Source organism: Vombatus ursinus, unplaced genomic scaffold, assembly GCF_900497805.2.
Source record: "Vombatus ursinus unplaced genomic scaffold, bare-nosed wombat genome assembly UNPS02009835.1, whole genome shotgun sequence".
Classification (NCBI taxonomy): Eukaryota; Metazoa; Chordata; class Mammalia; order Diprotodontia; family Vombatidae; genus Vombatus; species Vombatus ursinus.
Window position 1 is genome coordinate 24,374,877 of NW_020949613.1, and position 23,669 is coordinate 24,398,545.

General features: G+C 36.4%; 1 protein-coding gene across 6 annotated transcripts in view; it reads right to left on the reverse strand.

The window, feature by feature from the left end:
- Positions 1–2,824: 2,824 nt before the first annotated feature.
- FILIP1 (filamin A interacting protein 1) overlaps positions 2,825–23,669 on the reverse strand; it is a 256,692-nt gene continuing 235,847 nt past the window's right edge. For all 6 annotated transcript variants that reach the window (XM_027852878.1, XM_027852877.1, XM_027852872.1 and 3 more), the window contains one exon: positions 2,825–7,387. Coding sequence is in view for 1 of the 6 variants with exons in the window: in XM_027852877.1 (XP_027708678.1) it covers positions 7,347–7,387 (41 nt within the window). In the remaining 5 variants the exon portion in view is untranslated. The remainder of the gene's footprint in view (positions 7,388–23,669) is intronic.

Here is a 23,669-nt window from a genome sequence, read left to right on the forward strand (position 1 = left end):
GGCAAACCACTCTAGTATCTTTGCCAAGAAAACCCCAAATGGGGTCAAAAAGCATTTTATGCACTGGAGGGCAAAGGGAGCTAAACCCTTCTCCAATGTACCAGTCTATGTACATGTTGTTGTACATATTATCTTTGCCTGAGATCATTATGACTCAGGCAAAAGTATGAAGTGCAGCATTTGCAGACTTCAGTAGTATCATGTCACAACTATTCATTACAACTTCCCCTATTTTCCAGACTATCATTTTTGTCAACATACCACATATAGATAGATAGATAGATAGATAGATAGAGAGAGAGAGAGAGAGAGAGAGAGAGAGAGATAACAGATATATAGTACATATAGTTATAGAAGCAGGGATTTAAATACACACATTTTTGTAAGCACTTTTTTTGCCAAAATGTAGGAGTTTCTGGGGCATTTTGATGGCTTATACATACAAAAAGATGAAACACTTTATATCTGGAATGTCTGGGAAAATTTAAGGTGTATGGTCATTGTAATTATATTATTTGGTGATAAGGTGTGAGAAAAGGAAAAATTGATTTTGTATTTTATGTTTTATTTCACTTTGTCCTATAAATGCCCAAGTCATGGTTCTTTTTCTCTGAATTTAGTTCAGAAATTCAACTGGTCTGTAAGGAGTTAAGTTTAGAAATCCAGTTCTGCTCATTGCTGTTCTGTTCTTTCCCCAAGGAAATTTGCTGTCCTGGAGGAATGTGGATGGATGTTGGGGACTCTAGTTCAGTATCTATATACCACCAAGCTATCCTTCAAGATGTCTGGTCTGCTATCTCTGACCTTGCAAGTAGACTCAAACAATGAACACTTCTTAATCACAGGAAGGAAGGAAGGGGTTGTTGCTGGCCCCTCATTCCCAGCTTCTAACTAATCATATTGTTCCAACTAATACATGTTATTACAATATGTAATCATATTGTTCCCATATAACCAGTCATAATGTCCTCAACCCCCTGATGTCACCAGCCCAATAACTAATTGTATTATTACCTTACCTACCCTTTTCTGTTCTTTGTTCTATGCTTATAAAAAGGATCTGCATCTTGATCTAGGAGTCATTTAGCTAACTGAGGCAGTCATTGGGCCCATTCTATTGGTAGGTTCCCACCCTGCTAATAAACTGTTATCTTACTTAGAGAATACATACCTTAGTTTACCTTAATTGAATTTTACTCACCACAGTGGACTATAGAAGTAAGATAAATTTAAACAGCAGAAAAATCCTGTTCTTTCCTAAGCCCTATTAATACCCAATATTGTTGATCATAATTTTACCTTGTTTTCCCTAGTGCTTTGGAACATCTAATTTTTAATCTATTTGCTGGCATATTTTTAAGTTCTTTTCATGTGTTCATTCTCCCCAACTAGATTGAATACGAACCCTTCAAAGGACCAGCTCTATTTCTATTGTACTTTCCCACAGTGCTCTGTATCCTGTGTACATTCAATGAACATTTTTTTTTACTCTCTGATTCTGAGGCCCTTTGAGGTTAGACTAGCTTGACCTGCCAAACCTGTTATAGCTGTGCTTCTGTTCTGTGATTAGGGGTAGCATGTCTGTAATAAGTAAGAGAGTGCAGAAGTTAAAAAAGCAAATTTTTTTTTTAAGGCAACTGGGGTTAAGTGACTTGCCCTGGGTGACACAGCTAGTAAGTGTCAAGTATTTGGTCTGAGGCCGCATTTGAACTCAGGTCCTCCTGACTTCAGGGCCAGTGCTCTATCCACTGTGCCACCTAGCTGCCCCAAAAAGCAAATATTTTTGTAAGGTGGCTCAAAGCATTGGAGGCTTGTTGCTGTCCATTTATACATAACAAATGCAGAAATATGGGCTAGGTTAGTGGAGAATGACAACTTTGCCTCCTTCACATAGCCTTTGTTCTGGCTCAAATTTATTCACATCCTAAATCAAAGAGGGGCTTGGGAATTTCTACCCCTAAGTCATATAGTTGTATGGAACAAAGGACTGTGGTTCAGCCCCAGATCCATTGAAATATTGACTGAATGCCTGTGCTTTCTACTTAGCTTGGTAGCTGCTTTCTGCTTTAAAAAAGCTTAGTCTCTCAAGTCTAAGACTCTCCATCTGGAGAAGAAAGCTGCCCATAGATAAGTTTATATGAACTGATAGATCCCCCCCTTTTTTTTAATGAAGAAATACCATATGGAGGGTTTTCCTTAGTTTGATATCAAGTGTGTGAAGAGTCTACCTCCCTAAAATGTCTCAAGTCTCTGGGTTTTAAGCTAAATGACAGATGGTAGAGTTCAGTCTTGCTCTACTGGGGAAAAGGTCACACCTCAACTGAGGACTGTGACCAGCATCTAGTAGAGTGTCCAGAAAAGCAAAACCTAGCAGTGAATATGAAACCAATAGAACACTTCCAAGCAGAAATTACACATCATTTACTACCAGTGGAAGCAGCATAATGACATCTATGAGTCCCTGGCCTCCCAGCAACTTTGGTGGTATGTGTCAGTTCTCTACACACCTACTTATATTCCCTAGGTATACACACTCTTCTCACTGACGGTACGTGTGCTTTGGGAAGAGTATGTCCCATATTTATTTGGAGAAAATTTTTATTGCTAATTTTCTTAATATGCTATTTCTTTAAAATTTTTCCCTCAGAACCACTGTCTTCCCTGTGACTAGTAGTAAACACATTGGTAGGTGCTTATGAACTCTGGTCTGTAAGTAGAATCAGACTTATAGGATGAACTTGGGGGTAGTTTGGGGTGAGCCAAGTGCTAGTTGGTGTCTTGGGAAAGGAGAGGGCCACATTTTAAATGAAGAGGAGGCTCTGTACTCATTTAAAACGTGGTTTTATTTTCTATGAAGTTTGTTCCAACTCAAAAGGAATATTGCACAATGCATTTGCTTTACAAACCTTATTTGTCTCACACTCTAGTGAGATTTCAACTGGTACTTTTGACTTGATAACTAACTCTCCGAATGTCTTAGTTAAATAAATTCAATAGTCAGTGAAGAATTGAAGGCAGGATATTGCATTCATATAAAAGATAAGTATAAATGCACATATTTAACAGTTTTCACTTGAAAATAACAAACTTCTCAATTAATACAATTTAAAGGAGGCAACATTAAGTGTACATTGTGTTACAAGTATTAGGAAAATAAAATGTACTTCCAAACTTTTTCAAATGTATTCCTTTTCTGATAATACATTAAATCTCCACAAATCCTAATAACATATTTGATCAAATTATAAGCTTCTTTGTGTGGAAAAATCTAGCTCATATTCTTTAAACCAAAATATAGGCTATAAATCTGCAGTGTTGAAACAACCAAACCCACAAATAATAAGATAAAATTCCCAAATAACATATACAAGAAATAACACTGGAAAATAAATGTAGCATGTTATGGCACCTTGAATGTTTCAGTTCAAAATGAATGAGCCTATAGCATTTTTCTAAGTAAAAAATAAAATAGCTTTCATGAAATCATGGAGTTTTGGGCTAACTGCTTGAAAATCTGAGAAATACAAATATCAAAGTCTAAAAAGTAAGATTATTTTCTCCAAATCCTCCTAATTTTGGGAGTTTATTATAGCTTTTTCTTTTTGTATTTTTCTTTCTTTGATTTGTAAACATGGTACTTTTAGGTGGTTATGAAATTCTTTTCAGATCAAGCTTTCTCTGCTTATGCTTAAGCTGTTATGTTGCATCATCAATTCAGGTTAATGTTTCTTTCAAATTGGTATTGTCCTAAGCCTAAGTCCTGTCGTAAATTCTTCACATGTGAGTAATCAGGGCTATCATTCTGAAATTTGGTCTATTTGTTATATTTACTAACTGCCATAAAGACAAATATTTTATCGATATATTGGGGGCAGCTATGGGGAATTATTTCAGGACATCTTCTTTCTGTAATATCTCAAGAATTAAGTACAACAGTGGATTCATTGTGTAATGAATTAAGAAAAAGGCTTCTGGCGACATGAACTGAAAAGTTTGGTATAATCCCATTGGGGGATCTTTAAAAATTATCCCATTTTACAAGCACCATTATCTAGTCTGATGATTATTAATATTTGATTCTAATAACAAATATCAACGTTTTGTGTGGCTAGGACAGTTCCAGACTGAGGCACAAGTATTCTTAAGGAGACCTAACTTATCCTTCCTCTACTTCCAATCACCTTCCTGTCTTTATTGCTGCCACTATTGAGAATTTCAAGTTTTTTCTGCTCCCACAATTCCTCCCCATATCACCTGTCCTGCTAGAGTTACTACAGACACAGAACTAGAGAAGTACTGGGAATGGTAACAGCTTGAACTGCTACTGTCCCTTCTATGCCAGCAATAATGAGAGAAACTTTTGGAGCCACAAAAATATATCCCTTCTAATAAGAATAATCAAAGATAGCCTGGCATATACCCATGATTCAAAACTTAACTGGGGTATCCCAGAAAGATTACTCTAGCAAAGGGCACTATTCATATTATCAGATGTAGGGGTGGAGGTGGGAAAAGGGATTCCATAGGAGTAACCTGGATATTAAACAGGGGTGTTATAGTTTGATATATTCATGGACTTGTTGGGTTATATGTCAAATACATTAGACTAGATGGCCTCTAAGGCCCCTTCCAACTCTAAATCTATGATCCCATAAATATGGATCCTACTGCTATATGTTTCACTGTACAAAGCTTTCTGATCTTTGCTAATTCTGTATGTTGTTACACATATTCAATTTTTAAATTACTAAGTCAGGTTCAATTCCCTGGCCCTTAGATTCTGATTCGATATAAAGAAGTTTTCATCATAGAATGGATAGAAACATGAACTCCTACCTAAATTGTTTCTGGTTGTAGCCATTATTCTCAACCTTTCTTGTTTTGGGATAATGTAGTGCATTCTAAATATAGTAGGAGAACAGTCATTTTAGGTAAAAATAGTATAGATTGCCTATAGCATTTCTGTGAAAAGTCAATGCTACATGACAAGATTTGAAGACGATTTGAAATTTTGTTCTTTTGATCCATATGATTTTTGATAGCATATGGAAACACCACCAAATCAATAGTATTTGTTAGATGGGTGTAGAGGGGAAGAGCTATTAAATTATGACTGAATGCAATGTTTCATTGTAGAGTAAATTTTTGTACCAGAAGTATAAATATCTGAGAAAAAGGCACTTAATCATAAACCTCAGCGATAACAACATTATGTAGCTCTTCTGAAAATGAAATATCATTATAATTCAACTTCCTTAGAAAACAAAACCTCATAATAATAACAATATCAACCTCACACATATATACAATATTATTTTGACCAGCAGTCCAAATTTTACAAGTTATGGCAATGCTATCGTGGTCATTTGGACCAAAACTAATGTGTCATAATATTTCTTTATCTTTGTGAAAACTAAAATTATTTAAACACATAACATGGCCACCTGGTAATATAATACACATTGAACTTGATTCTCTTGTTATTTTCTATAAGGCACAACTATTCATTCTCTAAATCCATATAAGGGAAAAATCTGTCCCTGTCATAGAATTTCCAAATTCTCCTGTTCAAACCTAGCAAGAGTTTCTTCTTTCAAGTCTATAACATCATGGGCTCTATTCTTTGGGAGTTGAAGAAATAACCTCATCACAATATTATTTGTTTTGATTTCATTATTCTTCTGGCACTGAAAATGAGGTTTTCCTTAACTGTAATATTTTATTATTTACATAATATATGTATAGATAAAATCAGAAATATGTTCAGCTGATTTTTAATTTGTCAGGTACATTCTCCTTCCATGTTGCTCCCAGATATTATGTTTTGTTATAGGACCTACTGAAAATGTTTTCATATTGACAAAGGTTAAAGAAAAACAGAAATGTCAGTACTTCAAGTAAACTTTGGGGCAAATTTTCATATAAAACTGAATTCAATAGCAGCTCTGACAATGAGATTTCAGTAAGGTATATTGTCTTTGCTTTCAGAAATCACATCTCTCAGCTTTAAAACAGTTCATAAAGATTTGTCATAATAATCATCTATCCTACCCAAAAGCCATCAGTGAATAGCAACTGTGCTTAATTTATTTTTATCACACTTAGCCACTTTTCATCTTCAAACTTTCATATAGGATAAGCTCTGAAGATATAACAAAATGTTGACCTCACCCAAGCTATGCTAGCAGCACACAGTCCCTTCTTATCTATACTTATCGTTACATACCACAAGTAGCAAAACACTTCAATTGTCAGTCTGAAACTACAGGCTTATATCTTGTGTAACCATGCCCTGATAAATGTCATTTTGCAATAACATCAATAATGCGCTGTAACCAAACCCAGCCATAATATTGAGAAACCCTCATGTAATATTGTTCGGCCTTTGCCCTGAGATGCAAATCAGGTGGTTTGAAATGATCCAGTCTAAGCTGGTGCTTGAAACCTCAGTAGCAGTAACATTCTTTTCCCTCCTCTAATGTTATTCTGCCTTAAACCACATTTTCACAGAACCAAGTTAAGTGGGGTATGCTTTTATTGGCTTTTAAGTTACAGTATATCAGGTTAATGTCAGGTTAAGCTTCCGCACTTCAATTAGGTGTATCATTTCCCAGGGTGATTAGCATCAAATTTGGGGTTTTGGCAAAAAATACTCTTAAGTAACAGCAGCTTCCACAAATAGTGGAAAATATTTTAAATCAAGCTTGGAAATCAGGACATATTCCATAGCTATTATTTATTAGTATTGAACCACATTCAGAACCATAGCACTATATAAAAAAAAAAAAGTTCCCTGTAAGGATATTGTGCTTCTCAAGTCTTATCTACAAATTCACCCTGGGAAATTGTACAGAATATTATTTCTTGTTTTCCATAAAAATACCTAGCTCAACCAAAATAAAAAAAGGCATTACATTTCTTTATAATTTTGAAAACAAAATATCAACACTCTTAGGAATTGACAGTATATTCAACAATTCCATGTGCCATCGACTATGGAAATGGAAAAATCACATTACAAAGTGTACTTTAAAAAATAAATTATGTAGCAAATAACAACAACAAACACAAGCATGTGCCAGTGGACCTTAAAGTTTAGCAAATAGGAGAATATAATTCAGTTGGCACAGAGACTGTATTGCTCTTGTTACCCATTTCCATATTAGCAAGGTGCCATAAGCTATAAAATTCTACCCCCAAAACATTCATTGGAAGTAGTAAATTATTTCCATTAGTGATCAGTAGCATAGAAGACCATGGTGATGGCAAAGGGCTGCGGAAGTAATATTCATCCAGCTGGGGTTCAAAGGAGACGCACACACAAAGTATATGCTTGGTATTGTTTTTCATCTAGAGTTCATCCGTAACTGATGAATGATGATGCTTTCTAGAATGAAAATAGAAAAAAAAACATATCTTCAATTATACTCAAGCTGAAATCCAAAGCTGAAAGTAAGGATAATGCCTATGTTTTGTATTTCACTAAACACATGAAGGAATTAAAAAAGCTGTCTACATGAGTCCAGTGTTACAATTTTGGTGACCATATTTTCTGAATAAAAATCAGAACATATGATTTGATGGAGAATTTTTTTTATCTGATTTAGAAATGGACTTTTAAGTTGGAATAGTCTTAGATAAATCCTGGACATTGACTTGCCATACATATAATCCGCCATATTTGAATAACTTGTTTACACTATGATTATGCTTTACATTCAAGGTTCTCAAAGCGCTTTTCAAACCATTATTTACGGGGAAGTTCTGTTTGGCCCATTTTACCAAGGGAATGACTGAGACAGTGAGGGATATAACCAGAATCCTATGGTAGCTTAGTAGTTAAGACAGAAATGGAAACCACATTATTCTTTTTCTTCAGGTCACACTGTTTCCTGCACTAGCTAAGCCCAATTAAGACCCATCTTTCTGAATTCTCTATTTGACAAAGAAATCTTGAAAAAAACTGAAAAGCATTCTGGCAAAAATTGGGCTTAGATTAATATCTTACACTATATTGCACAATAAATTCAAATAGATATGTGACTTGAATCATTCTATAAAAAATTTAGGAGGGAAGCAGATCATAAACCTATGGAAAGGGAATGGATTCTTAACCAAAGGGAATAGACACAAATACAAAAGATAAAGTAGATAATTTTGATTACATGAAATTAATTTTTTTTTCACAAACAAAATCAAGCCATCTTAAAAAAAAAGGGAAGTAGTTTACTGAGAAAAAATATTTGTGTCAGATATCTCTGGTAGGGGTTTGATATCAAGCAATTATATACAACTAACTATACCCAAAAGACATCCCACAAAAGAGAATAATAAAAAGATCTGAACAAACTTCTCAAAAGAATAATGGAAAACTATTAACTATCTGAAGGAATGCTCCAAATCACTAATCTTAAGAGAGATGCAAATAAAATCAAAACAGCCCTGAGGGTTTTCTTCATATCAGTAAATTGGCAAAGACACAAAAGACGAGAATAGTCACCTCGGAGGGGTTGTAGAGAGACAGGTACACTAGTTGGTATAACTATGAATTGGTACAACCATTCTGAAAAGCAATTTGAATCATGCAAAAAGTTATTAAAATGCTCATATCCTTTGATGCAAAGATTCCACTGTTAGGCATATACCCTAAGGTATATGACAAAAAAGGAAAGGGATAAGCACCAAAATATTTATAATAGCACTTTTTTTTTTGTGGTAGCAAAGATCTGAAAACAAAATAGATACCCATTGAATAGGGAATAGTGAAACAAATTGTGGTACATGAAAGCAATGGAATATTATTGTCCTCTAAGAAAACAAGCATGACAAATAAAGAGAATCATGGAAAGACTTACACACACTGATGCGTATTGAAGTATGCAGGGCCAGGAAAATATGTGTGTGTGTGTGTGTGTATGTGTATATGTATATACATACATACATACATACATACACACACAATGACTACAATAATCTAAAGGAAAGAACAGCAATGAAACAAAACTGAATGTTGAGAAATTTGAAAGACAAGGTTGGCCTCAATGAAGAGATATGAAAAGACGATTCTTGCTATTCCTTTGCAGAGGCTAGGTTCCATGGGTTATGAAAGGAACACTGTATATAATGTTAGAATATTTTGTGTTGACAAGTTTTACCCTTTTTTTTCTTTTATAAAAATTCTTTTTTATAGGGGATAGCTCTCGGAGAAAGGAAAGAGAAGGAAAGAAGAGAAAATTTAAACAATATAGGAACAATAAAAACAATTATCAAAATGTCTATATTTCTTTTTGTGGATGTGTTGGATTTTAAAAAGGGTTTTAAAAAAAATAGAAGTTTACTATCTATTCATTAGAGGTCACAAACTTAGCCAAGGTCACTCAGTGTTTAAATCTCTAAGACTGTAATATCCATAGTGCCTACATTTCTATTAAAGGAGACCAGTAGTATAGACTTTCAAGTTTAGGTTTATTTGAATGAAAGTCAAGTCACAAAATAGTGTCCAAGCATCCAATGAGTCCTACCTAACTCATGGGGGCTGTAATGTGAAAAGTCTATTTATATAGTGCTTTGAAAATCTTAAAGCACTATAAAAACATGTTGTTTTTTATCATTAGTTGTCCTATAAATACTTGTTAACTGATTTGATTCCCATAGTTATCTTTTTTATATATAGTTACACATGCCATTACCATTCTCCCCCCTCCCATTTATTTATTTTTAAATTTATGGAATAAAATAAGCATTTCCATAATGTAGTATAATTTTTAAAAAGATGATTGAACATGAAACTGCAAATCTATTGTGTACAACATACTATTCCTTTTAAATATATAATAAAGTTGTCATGTAAATTTTCCCTCTTTTTTTCTCTCTCCTCCCCCAACCTAGAGACATTAGACACAAATAGATGTACATATATATGTGTATGTGTGTAAAATTATTCTATACATACTTCTATTTATCAGTTCTTTCTCTGGATGCAGATAACATCTTTCTTCATATGTCCATTATAGTTCATTTGGGTATTTGTAATAGTCAAAATGACTTATTTACTCAAAGTAATTCTTAAAACTATATTGCTGTTACTGTATACAATGTTCTCTTAGTTCTGCTCATTTTGCTCTTCATTATTTAGTGCAAGTCTTTCCTTTTTTTCTCTAAGATCATTGAGTTTATCATTTTGTATATCACAGTAGTACTGATATACCACAACTTGTTCAGCCATTCCCCAATTAATGGGCATCCCTGTAATTTCCAATTGTTCACCAAAGACAAAGAGAGTTGCTATAGACATTTTAGAACATCATTCTTAAAAGTGAGATAAAAGGATAGCAATAATGACTTGAAAGAGGCAGCTAGAAGGCTCGATGTATTGAACACTGGGCCTGGAGTCAGAAAGACCTGAGTTCAAATCTGACCTTAGACACTTACTAGCTGTGTGATCTTGGGCAAGTCATTTAACCTCTGTTTGCCTCAATACACTAAAAAAGGAAATGACAGTGTCTCTCCCAAGAAAACCTCTGGACAGTATTGGCTGCTATGGTCAGTGGGGTCACAACTTAACAACAATAATGACACATATATAGCACTGTAAGGCATACAAAGCACGTTCCTCTGAGTTAACCCTGAGGTAAGTTGAACAAGTATCATTGTCTCCCATTATACAGAGAAGAAAACCCTGGTTCAGAAAGATAAGGCAACTTATCTGTGGTCACACAGCTAAATAAATGTCGAAAGCATGATCGGATCTCTAACTAGAATGGGGACTAGGACTTTTTTCTGTCCTTTGATGGGACTAGGAGCAATTGCAATCTTTTGGCATTACAGAAACAGTAGAGATTAGCATGCTTATTCCCAATGAGTGGTCTCTGCCAGAGAGAACCCCAAGACACACTCACCATGTCAGCCACACACTGGTTGGGAGTAGGGGGGAGTTCTGACGACACATTGTTACTAGACTAAATGTCACTATACCCAGAGGGCTCGCAAAGGGCAGGGAAGGAAAAGTCTAACACCCTTTCCCCATTTCTCCCTTTCACCTCACGCCCACCTTGTTCACCCACATCCATGATCATGAGCTAGTAATACCTCCTCTGTCCTATAGGGGATGGCAAAGGACTATAACCTTCTGCCAAAGCTTAAAATATTGGGAACAAAGGTGTTGAGATTGGGTGCCTCTGACGATGGCACAGACAAGCCGTTGCTTTCCCCTATGATAGTCATGGTTTACCCAAATGCACTCCCTCCCCCAAAAGGAAGAAAGGAGCCCCAAAGTCTTACCTCAGCCATGTGTGTGGGAAGGGACTTTGGAAACTGAGGGCATCTGCTCAGTTTGGATAGTACTGTAGTTGTGAGCTCTGCCCTGCTCTCTCTTCTACCCTCTCTGAAGAAGTGGGTTTGAGTGTTTGTTTTGTACTGCTTATCGTGGGCACTGCTTATGCCATTCCAGGCACAAATATCACTATTACTTATGGCTCTAGGCAAGACTCAAATCCCACATCTCCTGATCTGCTGGTCTTTCCAGTATACCTTAGTGCCCCTGCTCACAAATAGTTTACCATCCCACAAGATTTACTGATACAGCATGACATAGTGTATAGAGGCTAGTCATAAGCTATGCCACTGACACATACTGACTTTGTGACCATGGGCAAGTCCATTAACATCTCAGTGCCCCACAAGGAACACTCTGAGACTATAAGGGACAGACCAGTAGCTGACCTGCAACAGCAGAAAGCATTCCTTCCCCAATGAAATTACAGATCTGAATTCCCCCTTCTGCTCCCCAACCTACACCCCACCAAAAAAAAGATTTACACCATCCCTATCAACCCTTAGCAACACGGCAGCAGTACTGACTGAGATCAGGCATATCAACAGCTTGAGGAGGAATTCTAATATTTTCTCTACCTAACTTTTAGTCGAACAATTCAACAAACATTTACAAAGTGCTAACTAAAATATGAAAGCTAAAATGTATATAGTAATGTAAGGTTTATAAAGCACCATCTATTTTCTCATTAGATCCTTACAAATAACCCCGAAAGGTAAATGATACAGGGATTATTATCCCCATTTTACAGATGAGTAAACTGAGGCTAATAAAGTTTTAAGTGATTCACCCACAGACATATAGTTAGTGTCAGAGGTAAGATTTGAAACCATCTCTTTTGACTATAGGACTCTTACCACTAAACCAGCTACCTTTATATATGTAAAGTGTTTATTTCAGATTGGTAGTTTCTAATCACCCCATATCTAATTTCTTTCAGACATTAGACTCTGTTTTCATGCTAATTGGTGTATTCAATGAATTCTAGGTAGAACAGTTAGGTGGACAGTGCTAGGCCTGGAATCAGGAAGAACTAAGTTCCAATTCAGCCTTCAACACTTACTAGCTATGTGACTCTGAGCAAGTCACTTAACCTCTATTTGCTTAATCCACTGGAGAAGGAAATAAGAATGATAATATCACCTATCTTGCAGGGTTGGCTAAATGAGATCACATTTATAATGCAGTTATCACAGTGCAAGGCACATAGTATGCACTTGAAAATATTTCCCTCCCTTCATTTCTTCCTTCCTTCCTTTTTTTCCTTTCCTTCCTCAGACACTAACTAGCTATGTGACCATAGGCAAGTCAGTTAATGTCTCATAGCCTCAGTTTTCTCATCTGTAAAGTGGGGGTGATACTAGCATTTATCTCAAAAGGTTCCTATTAGGATCAAATGAAATAACGTAAGTAAAAATACTTTCTAAACCTTAAAGCACTATTTAAATACTGGCTTATTATTATATTTGGGTTTTTTTTTCAAAAATTTTAAAACTTAAAATTTTGTCACCCTAGCTCAGGTGATACCACCAAATACCTAGATAATCACCTATTACCTAGACTATTGCAATGACCTCCTAACTACCTCCATTCCCTTCAACATTAAACAATGTTCCACATAGCTGTCACATTAGTATTCTTAAAAAAAAAAAGTCGCTTCCTGGTTCAAGAAATTTCAATGACTCCCTCTGACCTTTAGGATAAAATGCAAACGCCTCTATTTGTCACTTAATGGCTTCACAAGTTGCTTCACCTACTTTTCTAGGATAATTTCAGATTACTATCCTTATCTCCTCCACTTTCCAGTCAAACTGGCTTTCTTGTTCTTTGTACACTGCATTTCCCTTCCCACCCCTTTGCTTATATGCAGCCTGAACCCTATGCCTGGAATGTTCTTCTTCCTCACCTCCATAGCTTGGAATTTCTAGCTTCCTTTGGCCTTGAACTCATGTCACTTCCTGCAAGGGATATTTTCTGATCTTGTTGATTCTATCTCCACAGCATCTCACACCTCCTTCTCTCCATTCACAACACAGCCACCATTCTAATTCAAGCGTTCCATCACCTGTTACCTGCACTATTGCCTAATGGATGTCCCTGCCTCAACTCTCTTTCCACTCTAATTCATGCTCCACATAGCTGTCAAAGTGATTTTTCTAAATCACAGGTCCGACCACACCACCCAAATAGAAACTTCTCTGTTTTTCACTTAAAACCCTTTCCCAACTGACTCCACCTTCCTTTTTCAGCCTTATTATACATTATTCCCCTCCATGGACTCTACATTTGTGGCAGGGCTAATAATCTTTAACTGCTGTGATATTTTCCACAAGGCTTAGTGTTTGTAGTTCCATACCCCTTATTATGTATATAAAGATAGATTTTCCTTTTTAGATTTTTCTAACTACTTGTGCTATCTTTCCTTACCCTGAAGAATGTACCTGATACAGTATTTCTTTCTATCGGATAAATATATGCATAAGCATACACATACAGCTATATCAATAACACCTTTATCCTCCTGATAAGATCTTTGTGTATTAATACTTTAGTCCTCCTCCCCTAAGCCTAAGGAATCTGAGGTGGTATTTCATAAGGAGCTCTCAAGATTAAGAGAGATAGACAGACAGACATATCTATAAGACCTCTGATTGCTTGCTTCACTGAATAACCCTAGGTCATTCCCCTGGCACTTGTGAGATACTTGGCATGTATCCTGTAAAAGTTAATTTTTTCCTATTCCTTGGTTTCACTTTTAAAACTAGCTGAGAAGGTAGTTCTCTTTTTCCAGCTTCTTATTTTTCCAACAACAACCTGTCTACCTGAGCCTGACAAGCTCACAGTATCTGGCACCATTGATGAAACCTCTATATCATTTTTGTTACCTAACCTTAAGCTAATAGGGAAGTCTTCCAGTCATCCAGTCTTCTCCTCAAGTCATTACTGCACTTAGAGATTCCAAAACATGGCCAATGTGGGAATCTGTTTTGTTTGACTATGAGTATTTGTTATAAGGGTTTTCTTTTCTTTTTATTAGGAGGGGGATAGGAGGGAAAGAAACTAATTTTTGTCAATTAATAAAATTAATAAAAAAAATAAAGATCCTAAAGCATGGATCTCGAAGCAGATGTAGCAGATAGCACCTTGCTCCCTATAAATCAACATGCTCGAAGTAGAGAGCATCTGAAGCATACATCAGAGATGAGACTTTTGAAAGGAAGGGGGGGAGGAAGGAAAGAAGAGAGAATGAAAGAGTGAAAGAAAAAAGAGAGAAGAAAAGAAAAAGAGAGAGGGAAGGAAGGAGGGAGGAAAGGAAGGAAGGAAGGAAGGAAGGAAGGAAGGAAGGAAGGAAGGAAGGAAGGAAGGAAGGAAGGAAGGAAGGAAGGAAGGAAGGAAGGAAGGAGGAAAAGCTGTCTTTGAAGCTTCCACTCTACTCCAATCTGCTGAACTGCAATATCATCATCTACTATCTGGATGCAGATTTGTAAGCCTACAGTATCCCACCCCCATCTCCAGCCATCTATAAAGACTATCCTGTGACAAATCTCCCTTGGACATTTAAGTCTTGTGAATGAATTTCCTTCCCCCCACCCCACCCCACCCCTTCCCCCAGTATGGACACTTGGATTACCACAAATCTGTCGTTTGCAAAAACATTTGCTTCTTAGTGAAATGAAGGAATTGAAATGAGTAAGTGAAACTGATAAGAACTTCATTTTTATACTTCTCAAACCCAAGCAGTCCTCATTTCAATTGCTGCAAGTGGCCCCAATTTAATAGTCCAACCAAACTAGCTTTCTTGGGATTCTCTTTTTGACTTTCTAACTTCTAGTTTTAGACACAGACAGCTCTGAGGCTATCCCTCATGCCTATAATGCACTCCTCCTCACTTCTGCCTCTTGGAATTCCTGATTTTCAAGACTCAGCTTGTGTCACCCTGTATCTGAGGCCTTTCTGGTTAGTGCCTTTTTTCCTAAAGGCTATCTTACATTTGCTTTATCTGCCTTTTATATAAACATATACATATATAGAGACATACATATATAGAGATCCAGGTATCTATCTATCTACACTCATACACAATGCCTCCCTCATTTGAATGTACTCTTCTTGAGGGCAGGGATTTTTTGGTTTTTGTCTTTGTACCCTAGTACCTAGCATAGTGCTTGACACATAGTAGGTAATTTAAAATGGTGGTTGATTGAAACACCCTCCCGGGTTGTTAGTGCCCTTCCCTGCCCCCCAACAAAACTATTTTGTACTAACTTTGTATATATTTTCTATTTGCTTATCTGTGCACATGTTTCCCTCAGTAGGGAAACACCTTGGTTTGGAGGGTTTTTTTTATTGTTTTTTGTTTCCTTTTTATATCATCAGCCCCTAGCACAGTGTCTGCAACCTTTGTTCAATCATGTCTGACTCCTCATGATCACATCTGGGGTTTTCTTGGCAAAAATAATGGAGTGGTTTACCATTTCCTTCTCCAGCTCATTTTACATGAGGAAATTGAGGCAAACAGTGTTAAGTGACTTGCTCAGGGTCATATAACTAGTAAATGTCTGAGGCCAGATTTGAACTCGGGAAGATGAGTCTTCCTGACCAGTACCAACACTATCCAACTCACCATCTAGCTGCCCCATTCACCTCCTAGTGGACACTTAAATACTATTGAACTGCTAAAGTTTCAATGTTCTACCTCAATCTGACCACGAGATGGCACTAGTTTCTTTCTGTTAATCAATATCAATTCAGTGGCTCCACTAAGCAAGCTGCTGAGGCAGCTGAAATTCTCAGAAATGTATGAATACTTATGTACAAATAGTTCTGCCGAGCTCTAAAGGTAAACATGTTTACCTTGCCTCCCCGGATTGGAAACCCTTAAATATAATTACGTCATTAATAATAACAAAGTAATCCTATATTTAAGCTCTTGAAATGTATCAAAATCAATCTTCATGGGAAAAAATTAACATGGTAATTGGGATGGTTAAGAATTCTGTCAAAGTCTAGAGCTGAAAGTTATTTCCCATTGAAAAATACTTTCTATGTCATAATACTGGTCCAATAAGAGAAAAACTGGACTTCGTCTTATTTAAATCATCCTTCCAAATGTTTTCTTTAACCAGGAGGGCATAAAGGACATTTTTACAAATTAGGCCCCTCAAATTCATGTTATGAATATTCTTCAGAATATTTGTGCTTTGGATTCTTTTTCTCTAAAAAAGTCTTAGACTAGCTGATTTCCAAGATCCATTCTAACTCAAAAATTCTTATTCTATGACACTCACCCCGTTCACAAACCCAGATTTCTTTAATTGCACAGCAGTGTGATTTTCTTGTTAACTCCTGGCATTGTTTAGGAAAGGACAGCCTATGTAGTTAAATTGATTTAATACATACTATTTAGTAGGACGTAGGGACAGGGAGGCAATTTAGGGACAGTTATCTCCTAATATAATTTGCCATCTTCACTTTGGGGATATGTGTGTGTGTGTGTGTGTGTGTGTGTGTGTGTATACATATATATATATATACACACATATCTCAAATACAACATGTACAGATAAATTTCAAAATACTTGGGCACAGATTCTTTTTTTTGTTTCGGTAGAAGAAACCAAGCCTGGTAGCACTAGTACATTTGTCATATTGAGATCTAAAAATTAGTAATTCAAGTATGATACATATCATAATTCTCCATTAACCAGGTTACTTGATTAGCCAAATCCTGCCCATGTCAGATAACAGAACATATTAATTATAGAGTCTAATTCAGTCATAAAAATGGATATGTTTAATTTTATGAGCATAATGTAGGCTAACTATGCTATAACTAAAGGCTATATTTGTACCTCAAACATTTTTTATTTATATGCATGGAAACAAATATGTTTCATGTATGTCCCAGCAACAGTGAGATATCATTTAGGAAAGCTATACTGTTAGAAAATTCTTAAAATAGGCATTTTATGTATTGGTCTTTCCAAAGCCAACAAAAACAAATGCAGTGTGCATGCTTTAGTTTGAAAGTAGTTAATACTGTTGGCAGTAAGGGAAAAGAGACACAAACTATAGGGTAGTTTTGGTTTTTTTTTTCAATTCCAGCAGGTCAGTAACATCTAAAATCATAAAGCTGATGGTTATATTTAAGAGTTCAAGAATGACTGAGAGGTTGGGAGTGGTTCCCTTAATAAACCAGCGCAGAACATCTTAAGTGACTTTCAAAAGTAATCATATATATAATACATATATATATGTGTGTATATATATATATGTATGTGTATATATATATATATGTCCTTGTTAACACAATAAAGATTTTGAAACTGACCAGTTGTCAGCATGTGCCATGTAGTCAAAATATGCATCTTTTTTCAAGTCAACCATATCATCAAAGTGAGGCTGGTGCACCATATAGAGTGCTGGGCCTGAAGTCAGGATGACCTCAGTTCCAATCCAACCTGAGACATTTACTAGCTCTGTGACCCTGGGCAAGTCATTTAACCCCTGTTTGCCTCAGTTTCCTCATCTGAAAAAGGGAGATAATAATAGCATCTACCTCCCAGGATTATTGTGAGGATTAAATGAGGTTTTTGTGCAATACTTTGTAACTTTAAAACATTATATAAATGCTAGCTATCATTACTATTATTATTATTATTATTAGAATCTCTTTAAAACACATCCAGAAGAAAGTGTTCTATGCTGAGTTAAAAGAAGCTCTTTCTGTTTTGCCAGTCTAAATACATAAAGGGTTCTTTGGAGTTCATCTCACCTAAATTTTAATCATCATTGTGAAAATAATTGGGTTAAACCTGTAATCAACAGAAAACTGGACATCTAAAGATTAGATTAAAGATTGACACAAGTGGAACTCATTATTCCTAAGTACTCTGAAGAGTGTGAGCTTTCACAAAGTATGTGCTTTATATCAGGGAACCCCAGAGAGAGGAGGTACCTGTTGACTGGGCATTATAGTTTTTGTTTTTGTTTTTTTCTTTCTAATCACCACATGGGCTAGATAGTGTAGGCAACAAAAGGAAAATACGATGGAATTCAGACCAGTTGATGAGAAAATAAGTTTGATGGTTTCCAACTTACCCATTCCTTCTTATTTTCATTGTTAAATAAATCTTAAATAGGAATTGAAGAATATATCTTTATCATTAGAAAGCTCTCTGTCTACTCCATGTAGAAAATATTAACCCAAGGCGTAAGTTACAGGAAATGTTATTTGTGGGTGTGAGTGTGGGTGTGTTTGCACATGAAGAACAATAATTAATTCCAATCTGGGATTGGAAAAGAATTTGATGGGCTTTCAATAAAAGGAAATTGGAATGTAGAGATTTAGAGAGTGAATCTTTTTTTTTTTTTAAAGATGTTCGATGCTCTTTCAAGCCTCTGGTTCTCTTGATTTTTACTGGCTACTTTATAACCACTGTGTAGAGGCAGATTTAATATATAGTCAACTCCTGATTTTGCTTAAATTGCTTCTTGGTATCACAAATTGCACAACCCAGATTTTATGGTTACCTTCCTCTTAAAATTACAAAGAAAAAAATGCCTGAGAAGGTTATAAAGCAAAGTAGATAACCAAAGAGAATTGAGTCTTTTATTTCATAACCAAGGCCTAGAAAATGCCTGTGCTTGTGTTTCCATATAGAATAGTGCCCCTTCCACAGTGCCCTCTCCCCAAAAAAACTGATTGCTAAAAATTTGACTAGAGAACCCACGAGTAAATTAGATTACACTTGCTATTAAGCTCTCATGTCGCCCCAGACATATCCCTGAGCTTTAGGACTCTCAGCATGACTATAACATGATCCCATTGTCAAGGGGCATATCTCCCAGAAAACAGTATCCTAGTAATAATTTCTCTCTTTTCACAAGTGTCCTTTTTCTGATACCAGTAATCCACAGAATACTTAACAAGCAGATTTTGGCTAACGCCGAAGCCAATTGGCAGTTCAGTCACCGAATTCAAATAGCAGAGCACTGAAATGTTGAATTTCTGAGCTACAGGCATTTATTTATTAATATACTTTATTTTCTTATAAAAATAAAGAATGGATCTTAACACATACAATATTGGGGAAAATAGATTACAGTATATATTTTTAGATGAGCAATTACTTAAACATATTTATACATATTTCTTGGTATAATTTTCACTCCAGTGTTATCAAATTTGTCATTCAAAGAAATCAAGGTGGGGGGGCAACCACCAAAATAATATATCATAGAAAATGTGTATAGATAAGTCAATTCCTTAATAAAAGCATGAATGTTTTCTCGGAAAAGGCCTTCCAGGTTGTGGCTAACTCTTTCAAACCTTTGGTTCTCTTGATTTTTATTGGCTCCTTTTTAAGTAGCCAGTAGAGGCTGATTTAATATATAGTCAACTCCTGATTTTGCTTAAATTGCTTCATGGTATCACCAATTGCTCATATTCTGTGGAAGCCATCCCAGCTACTTGGACAGCCAGCTTGTTGGAAAGCAGTGGTTTACGTGTGGTGGGAACAGGAAAGAAGTTCTCAGTTCGGTGCTGCCAAAGGGTACCCCAGCCATAAATTATATCCCTAAGCCTTCTCTGTGCTGAGAGAGGTAGCCATTACATAGGGGAGAATGAATTGGACTAAGAGTCAGGAAGATTTGGGTTCAGGTCCTGTCTCTGACACACACTGTCTGTAACTGTAAGTCCTCCTCTAAGACTATTAAGTAGCAAGAAAAGGTGCCGACCTGCATTGGTGGAGAAAGTTTCCTCATTCCAGAGTTCCCTGTCCCAAAGAAATCACTGGTTCGATGCCTCTTTCTAATCCTTCTCCAGCAGAGTTCTATGGACAGTCAATCCTTTTAATGAGTCAAACAGTAAATGGAACCAAGCCGCTCTGAAGGCCAGCCTCACCACTGCAAACTCATCATGCCCACACAAGAGGAAAAATAGCATGATTTACATCTCTGCATGAGGAAGGTAGACCTGCTTTATGCACTCCAAACATTCCACCATGTGGGGAGTAGGGAGACACCTTCTCTCTTTAGGGACTGAAACAACTTGGCCACTGGTGTGGTGGCATGGCAACCAGGGAACTCTGCCAACAGCATCATGGATGCCTCATGACAGAGTTGCCTTTCTCAAACATCAAGCAACTACACCCTCCACCTATTTTTCTATTCCCTGACCCACAACAAATTCTCTCAATGTCAAGGAGTAGGGCCAAGTAGGTCCTTTTAACTAAATAGGATGATTATCTATCATTTAAAATGTTCTATGTTACTCCTTCCTATGAGTAAAAATAATAAAGAGTTGAGTCTATGAAGATTGCTATCCATTTAAAGCATTTATTTAAAATAATTTTAGGATAATTCTTGAATTTCTGAGTTTTGGGGCAGCAGATGACTTAACTGTCCTTAATTGTCAACAGATGTCTCATGGCAAGCACCTACAGTAAGCCTTTTTGTGGTTGTTGTAACTTTCCACTTTTATGTTGAGTCCCTGTGATTTTCCATGACTCTGTTCCTGCTGATTCTAGAATGTTCAAGAGGTACATGCTGAAGGAAGACTAAGGATCCCTTAGGAGCATGCCGAGACAATACATCAACCCTCCTGGGAATTGGGATATGCCTCGGAGTTCCTGCTCCTACTCAGGAGAAGTGAAATCCAAGACCCTTTTATTTCCTTGAACTGTAGGAATAAAGGAAGCCTTAGGTCTCAGACAAAAGAGCAACTAAAGATACCCATGTCACTGTGTTGTTGTGAGGAAAAGGATTGATGAATTACAACACATTGTGGACATGTAAGTTTTTATTAAAATTGGGTGACCAACTAGAAGGGCATGGATATTTGAAATTAAGAGAATGGCATAATGTCAATGCATAGAAGGTAATGAACTCTAGGCTCCTTTGTTAGGGATCTCTGATAGAAGTGGTAGGTCCTAATGATAAACTACACTGTCTCTGGTCTTTCCTTTTGCCTCATGAGACCTGATCAACCCCACATAGCACAGAAAATCTTGCCTGCAAACTGTCCCCCACCCCATTAAACATTTAATCCTGTTATTGCCATATTTAGATATGAGCATCCATTCTGCTTAAAAGTTCTGCCTTGTGTAAGGAATTCAAGAAGCTTCCTTTGCTGCCTGGGACTCAGTGCCCTTCATCTGGACTTAGCTCAGTTAATTAAAATGTCTTCTGGTAATTACCAGTCCTTTTCACTGACTCCAGGACACTCTTTGACAAGATGATATTAACTCATGGGATTCTTAACTGATATGTGTTTGACTTGATTCACTCTAATACATTATTCTCCCTATTTCACGAGAAACAAATTAAAATTATCCTTTTAATTCTATAACTCATCTTCATTTGTATAGGGGTCCCTCTGGCCCTAGTTATTGCCAGTAATTTCTTTTTCAAGCAAGCTAATCTTTTTCAATCATCTCCCCCAGTGGATGAAGTTTCCCCAAAGCAAGCAAATTTGGACTCTTGCCTCAATGTATGAAACTAATTATGAAGGGGAAAATATTAATTGGCACAAAGAATAGGTACCAAACTCTATTAGTCTGATCTGCTTTGAATCATGTTTGCTGCAGACCTTTGCTTACTTCTTTTTACACAGATTCTAGAATAACTAGGGTTGATTTAATTTTATATATATTCTCATAATAGCCATGGAAAAATATTATTGCAGAAATTGCAGAGCTGATTCAGTTCCTTGTAGGTAAAGATAAGTTGTTCATTAAAAAAATTTTTTTTTAAGTTTGGAAAGTTTTTTTTTTAAAATATTGTGCCTATGTAGAAAACTCAAAATTCTCCAATGGTTTAGTAATGCAAGATTTTGGTCATACGTAAAGGTCCCACCTCTGACATATACTGCCTGTGTGACTCTGAGCATATCGACTAACTGCTCTGTGCTACAGGCAATTCTCTAAGAGTCTAAGTAGGAAAGCAAAGATGAGATGTTGCCGGTACAGGAAATTCACTCCTCCACATCAATGAAATCAGAGGTCTAGTCCTTAACCCTGCCCATCCTACATTCCTAGAGGAGTCTTTGTGTACATTTGTATATATCTGTAGGCCTGCATGGTTATGTATCTCAGTTATTGCCATTCTCTAGAATTCATTTTGTGACACAGAGGAAGGAGAATTTGAATGAGATTCAGGCAACTAGCCCTAATCCTATAACCACTACTCATTAATTGTTAATTATTGTAATTAATTAACCTTGAATGAATCATGCCATTTCTCCAGGGCCTCAGTTCTCTCATCTGTAACAAGGCATAGCTAGGTGGTGCAGTAGTTAGAGCACTGGGACTAGAGTCAGGAAGACTTAAGTTTAAATCTGTCCTCAGGTTCTTATTAGCTTTATGACCCTGGCAAGTCACTTAACCCATTTGACTCAGTTTTCTCAACTGCAAAATGGGGGTAATAATGGCACCTAGGGTTGTTGTGAGGATCAAATGAGATAATCATTGTAAAACACTTAGCACAGGCACTATATAAATGCTAGCTAGTAATGCTAAATTGTTAACAATGAAACTTTTAACCTAGGGTCCTTTAACTTTAAAAAATGTGGTAATTATATTTCAATATAATAGTTTTACTTTGTAATTCTATAGATAAATGAATTTAAAACATTATTCTGAAAAAGGGTCCATAGGTTTCACCTTGCTGTCAAAGGTATCCATGAATTAAAAAAGGGTTAGCGCCTCTGACTATATGATCTCTAAGGACCCAGCTCTGGAATTCCATGATACCTCCATATTATGGGTGACTTTTGGAGTGTCCAGGGAGCTTTGGTTGTCAAGACAAGCAAATTTATCAAGCAGCAACCTTGAAGCTATAGAGGGGAAGGGGAAAAAATGAAAGTGAATGAGAATTTATTATTTTTTGTAAATGAGAATTCATTAAGTACTACTATGTGCTAGGCACTATGCTAAGTGCTTTACAAATATTATCTCATATGAAAATAACACTAAAGAAAATAACTGGTTTAGCATTAGTGAAGTCCATTGTGATTGTTTTCTGATGTACAAAGGACATCCAATGGAACTATCAGTCCTAGATCTCCTACTCAGTAAACACCAGTGGCTTTCTATTGACTCTAGATCTTAACACATTTCACAGCCTTGTCTCCAACTTAGGTTTCCAGGTTCATTGTACGTTATTACCCAAATCCCACCCTGAGAACCTGTAAAATGCTCCTCTCTGTCCTTCATACATGACACTCCATCTCTCATCCTTTGCTCTGGCTTCCCTCTACACATTCCCATCTTACCTATAACCTCATAGAATCCTTCCTTTCCTTCAAAGGTGCTGCTCAAGCCTTTCCAGATCCTTC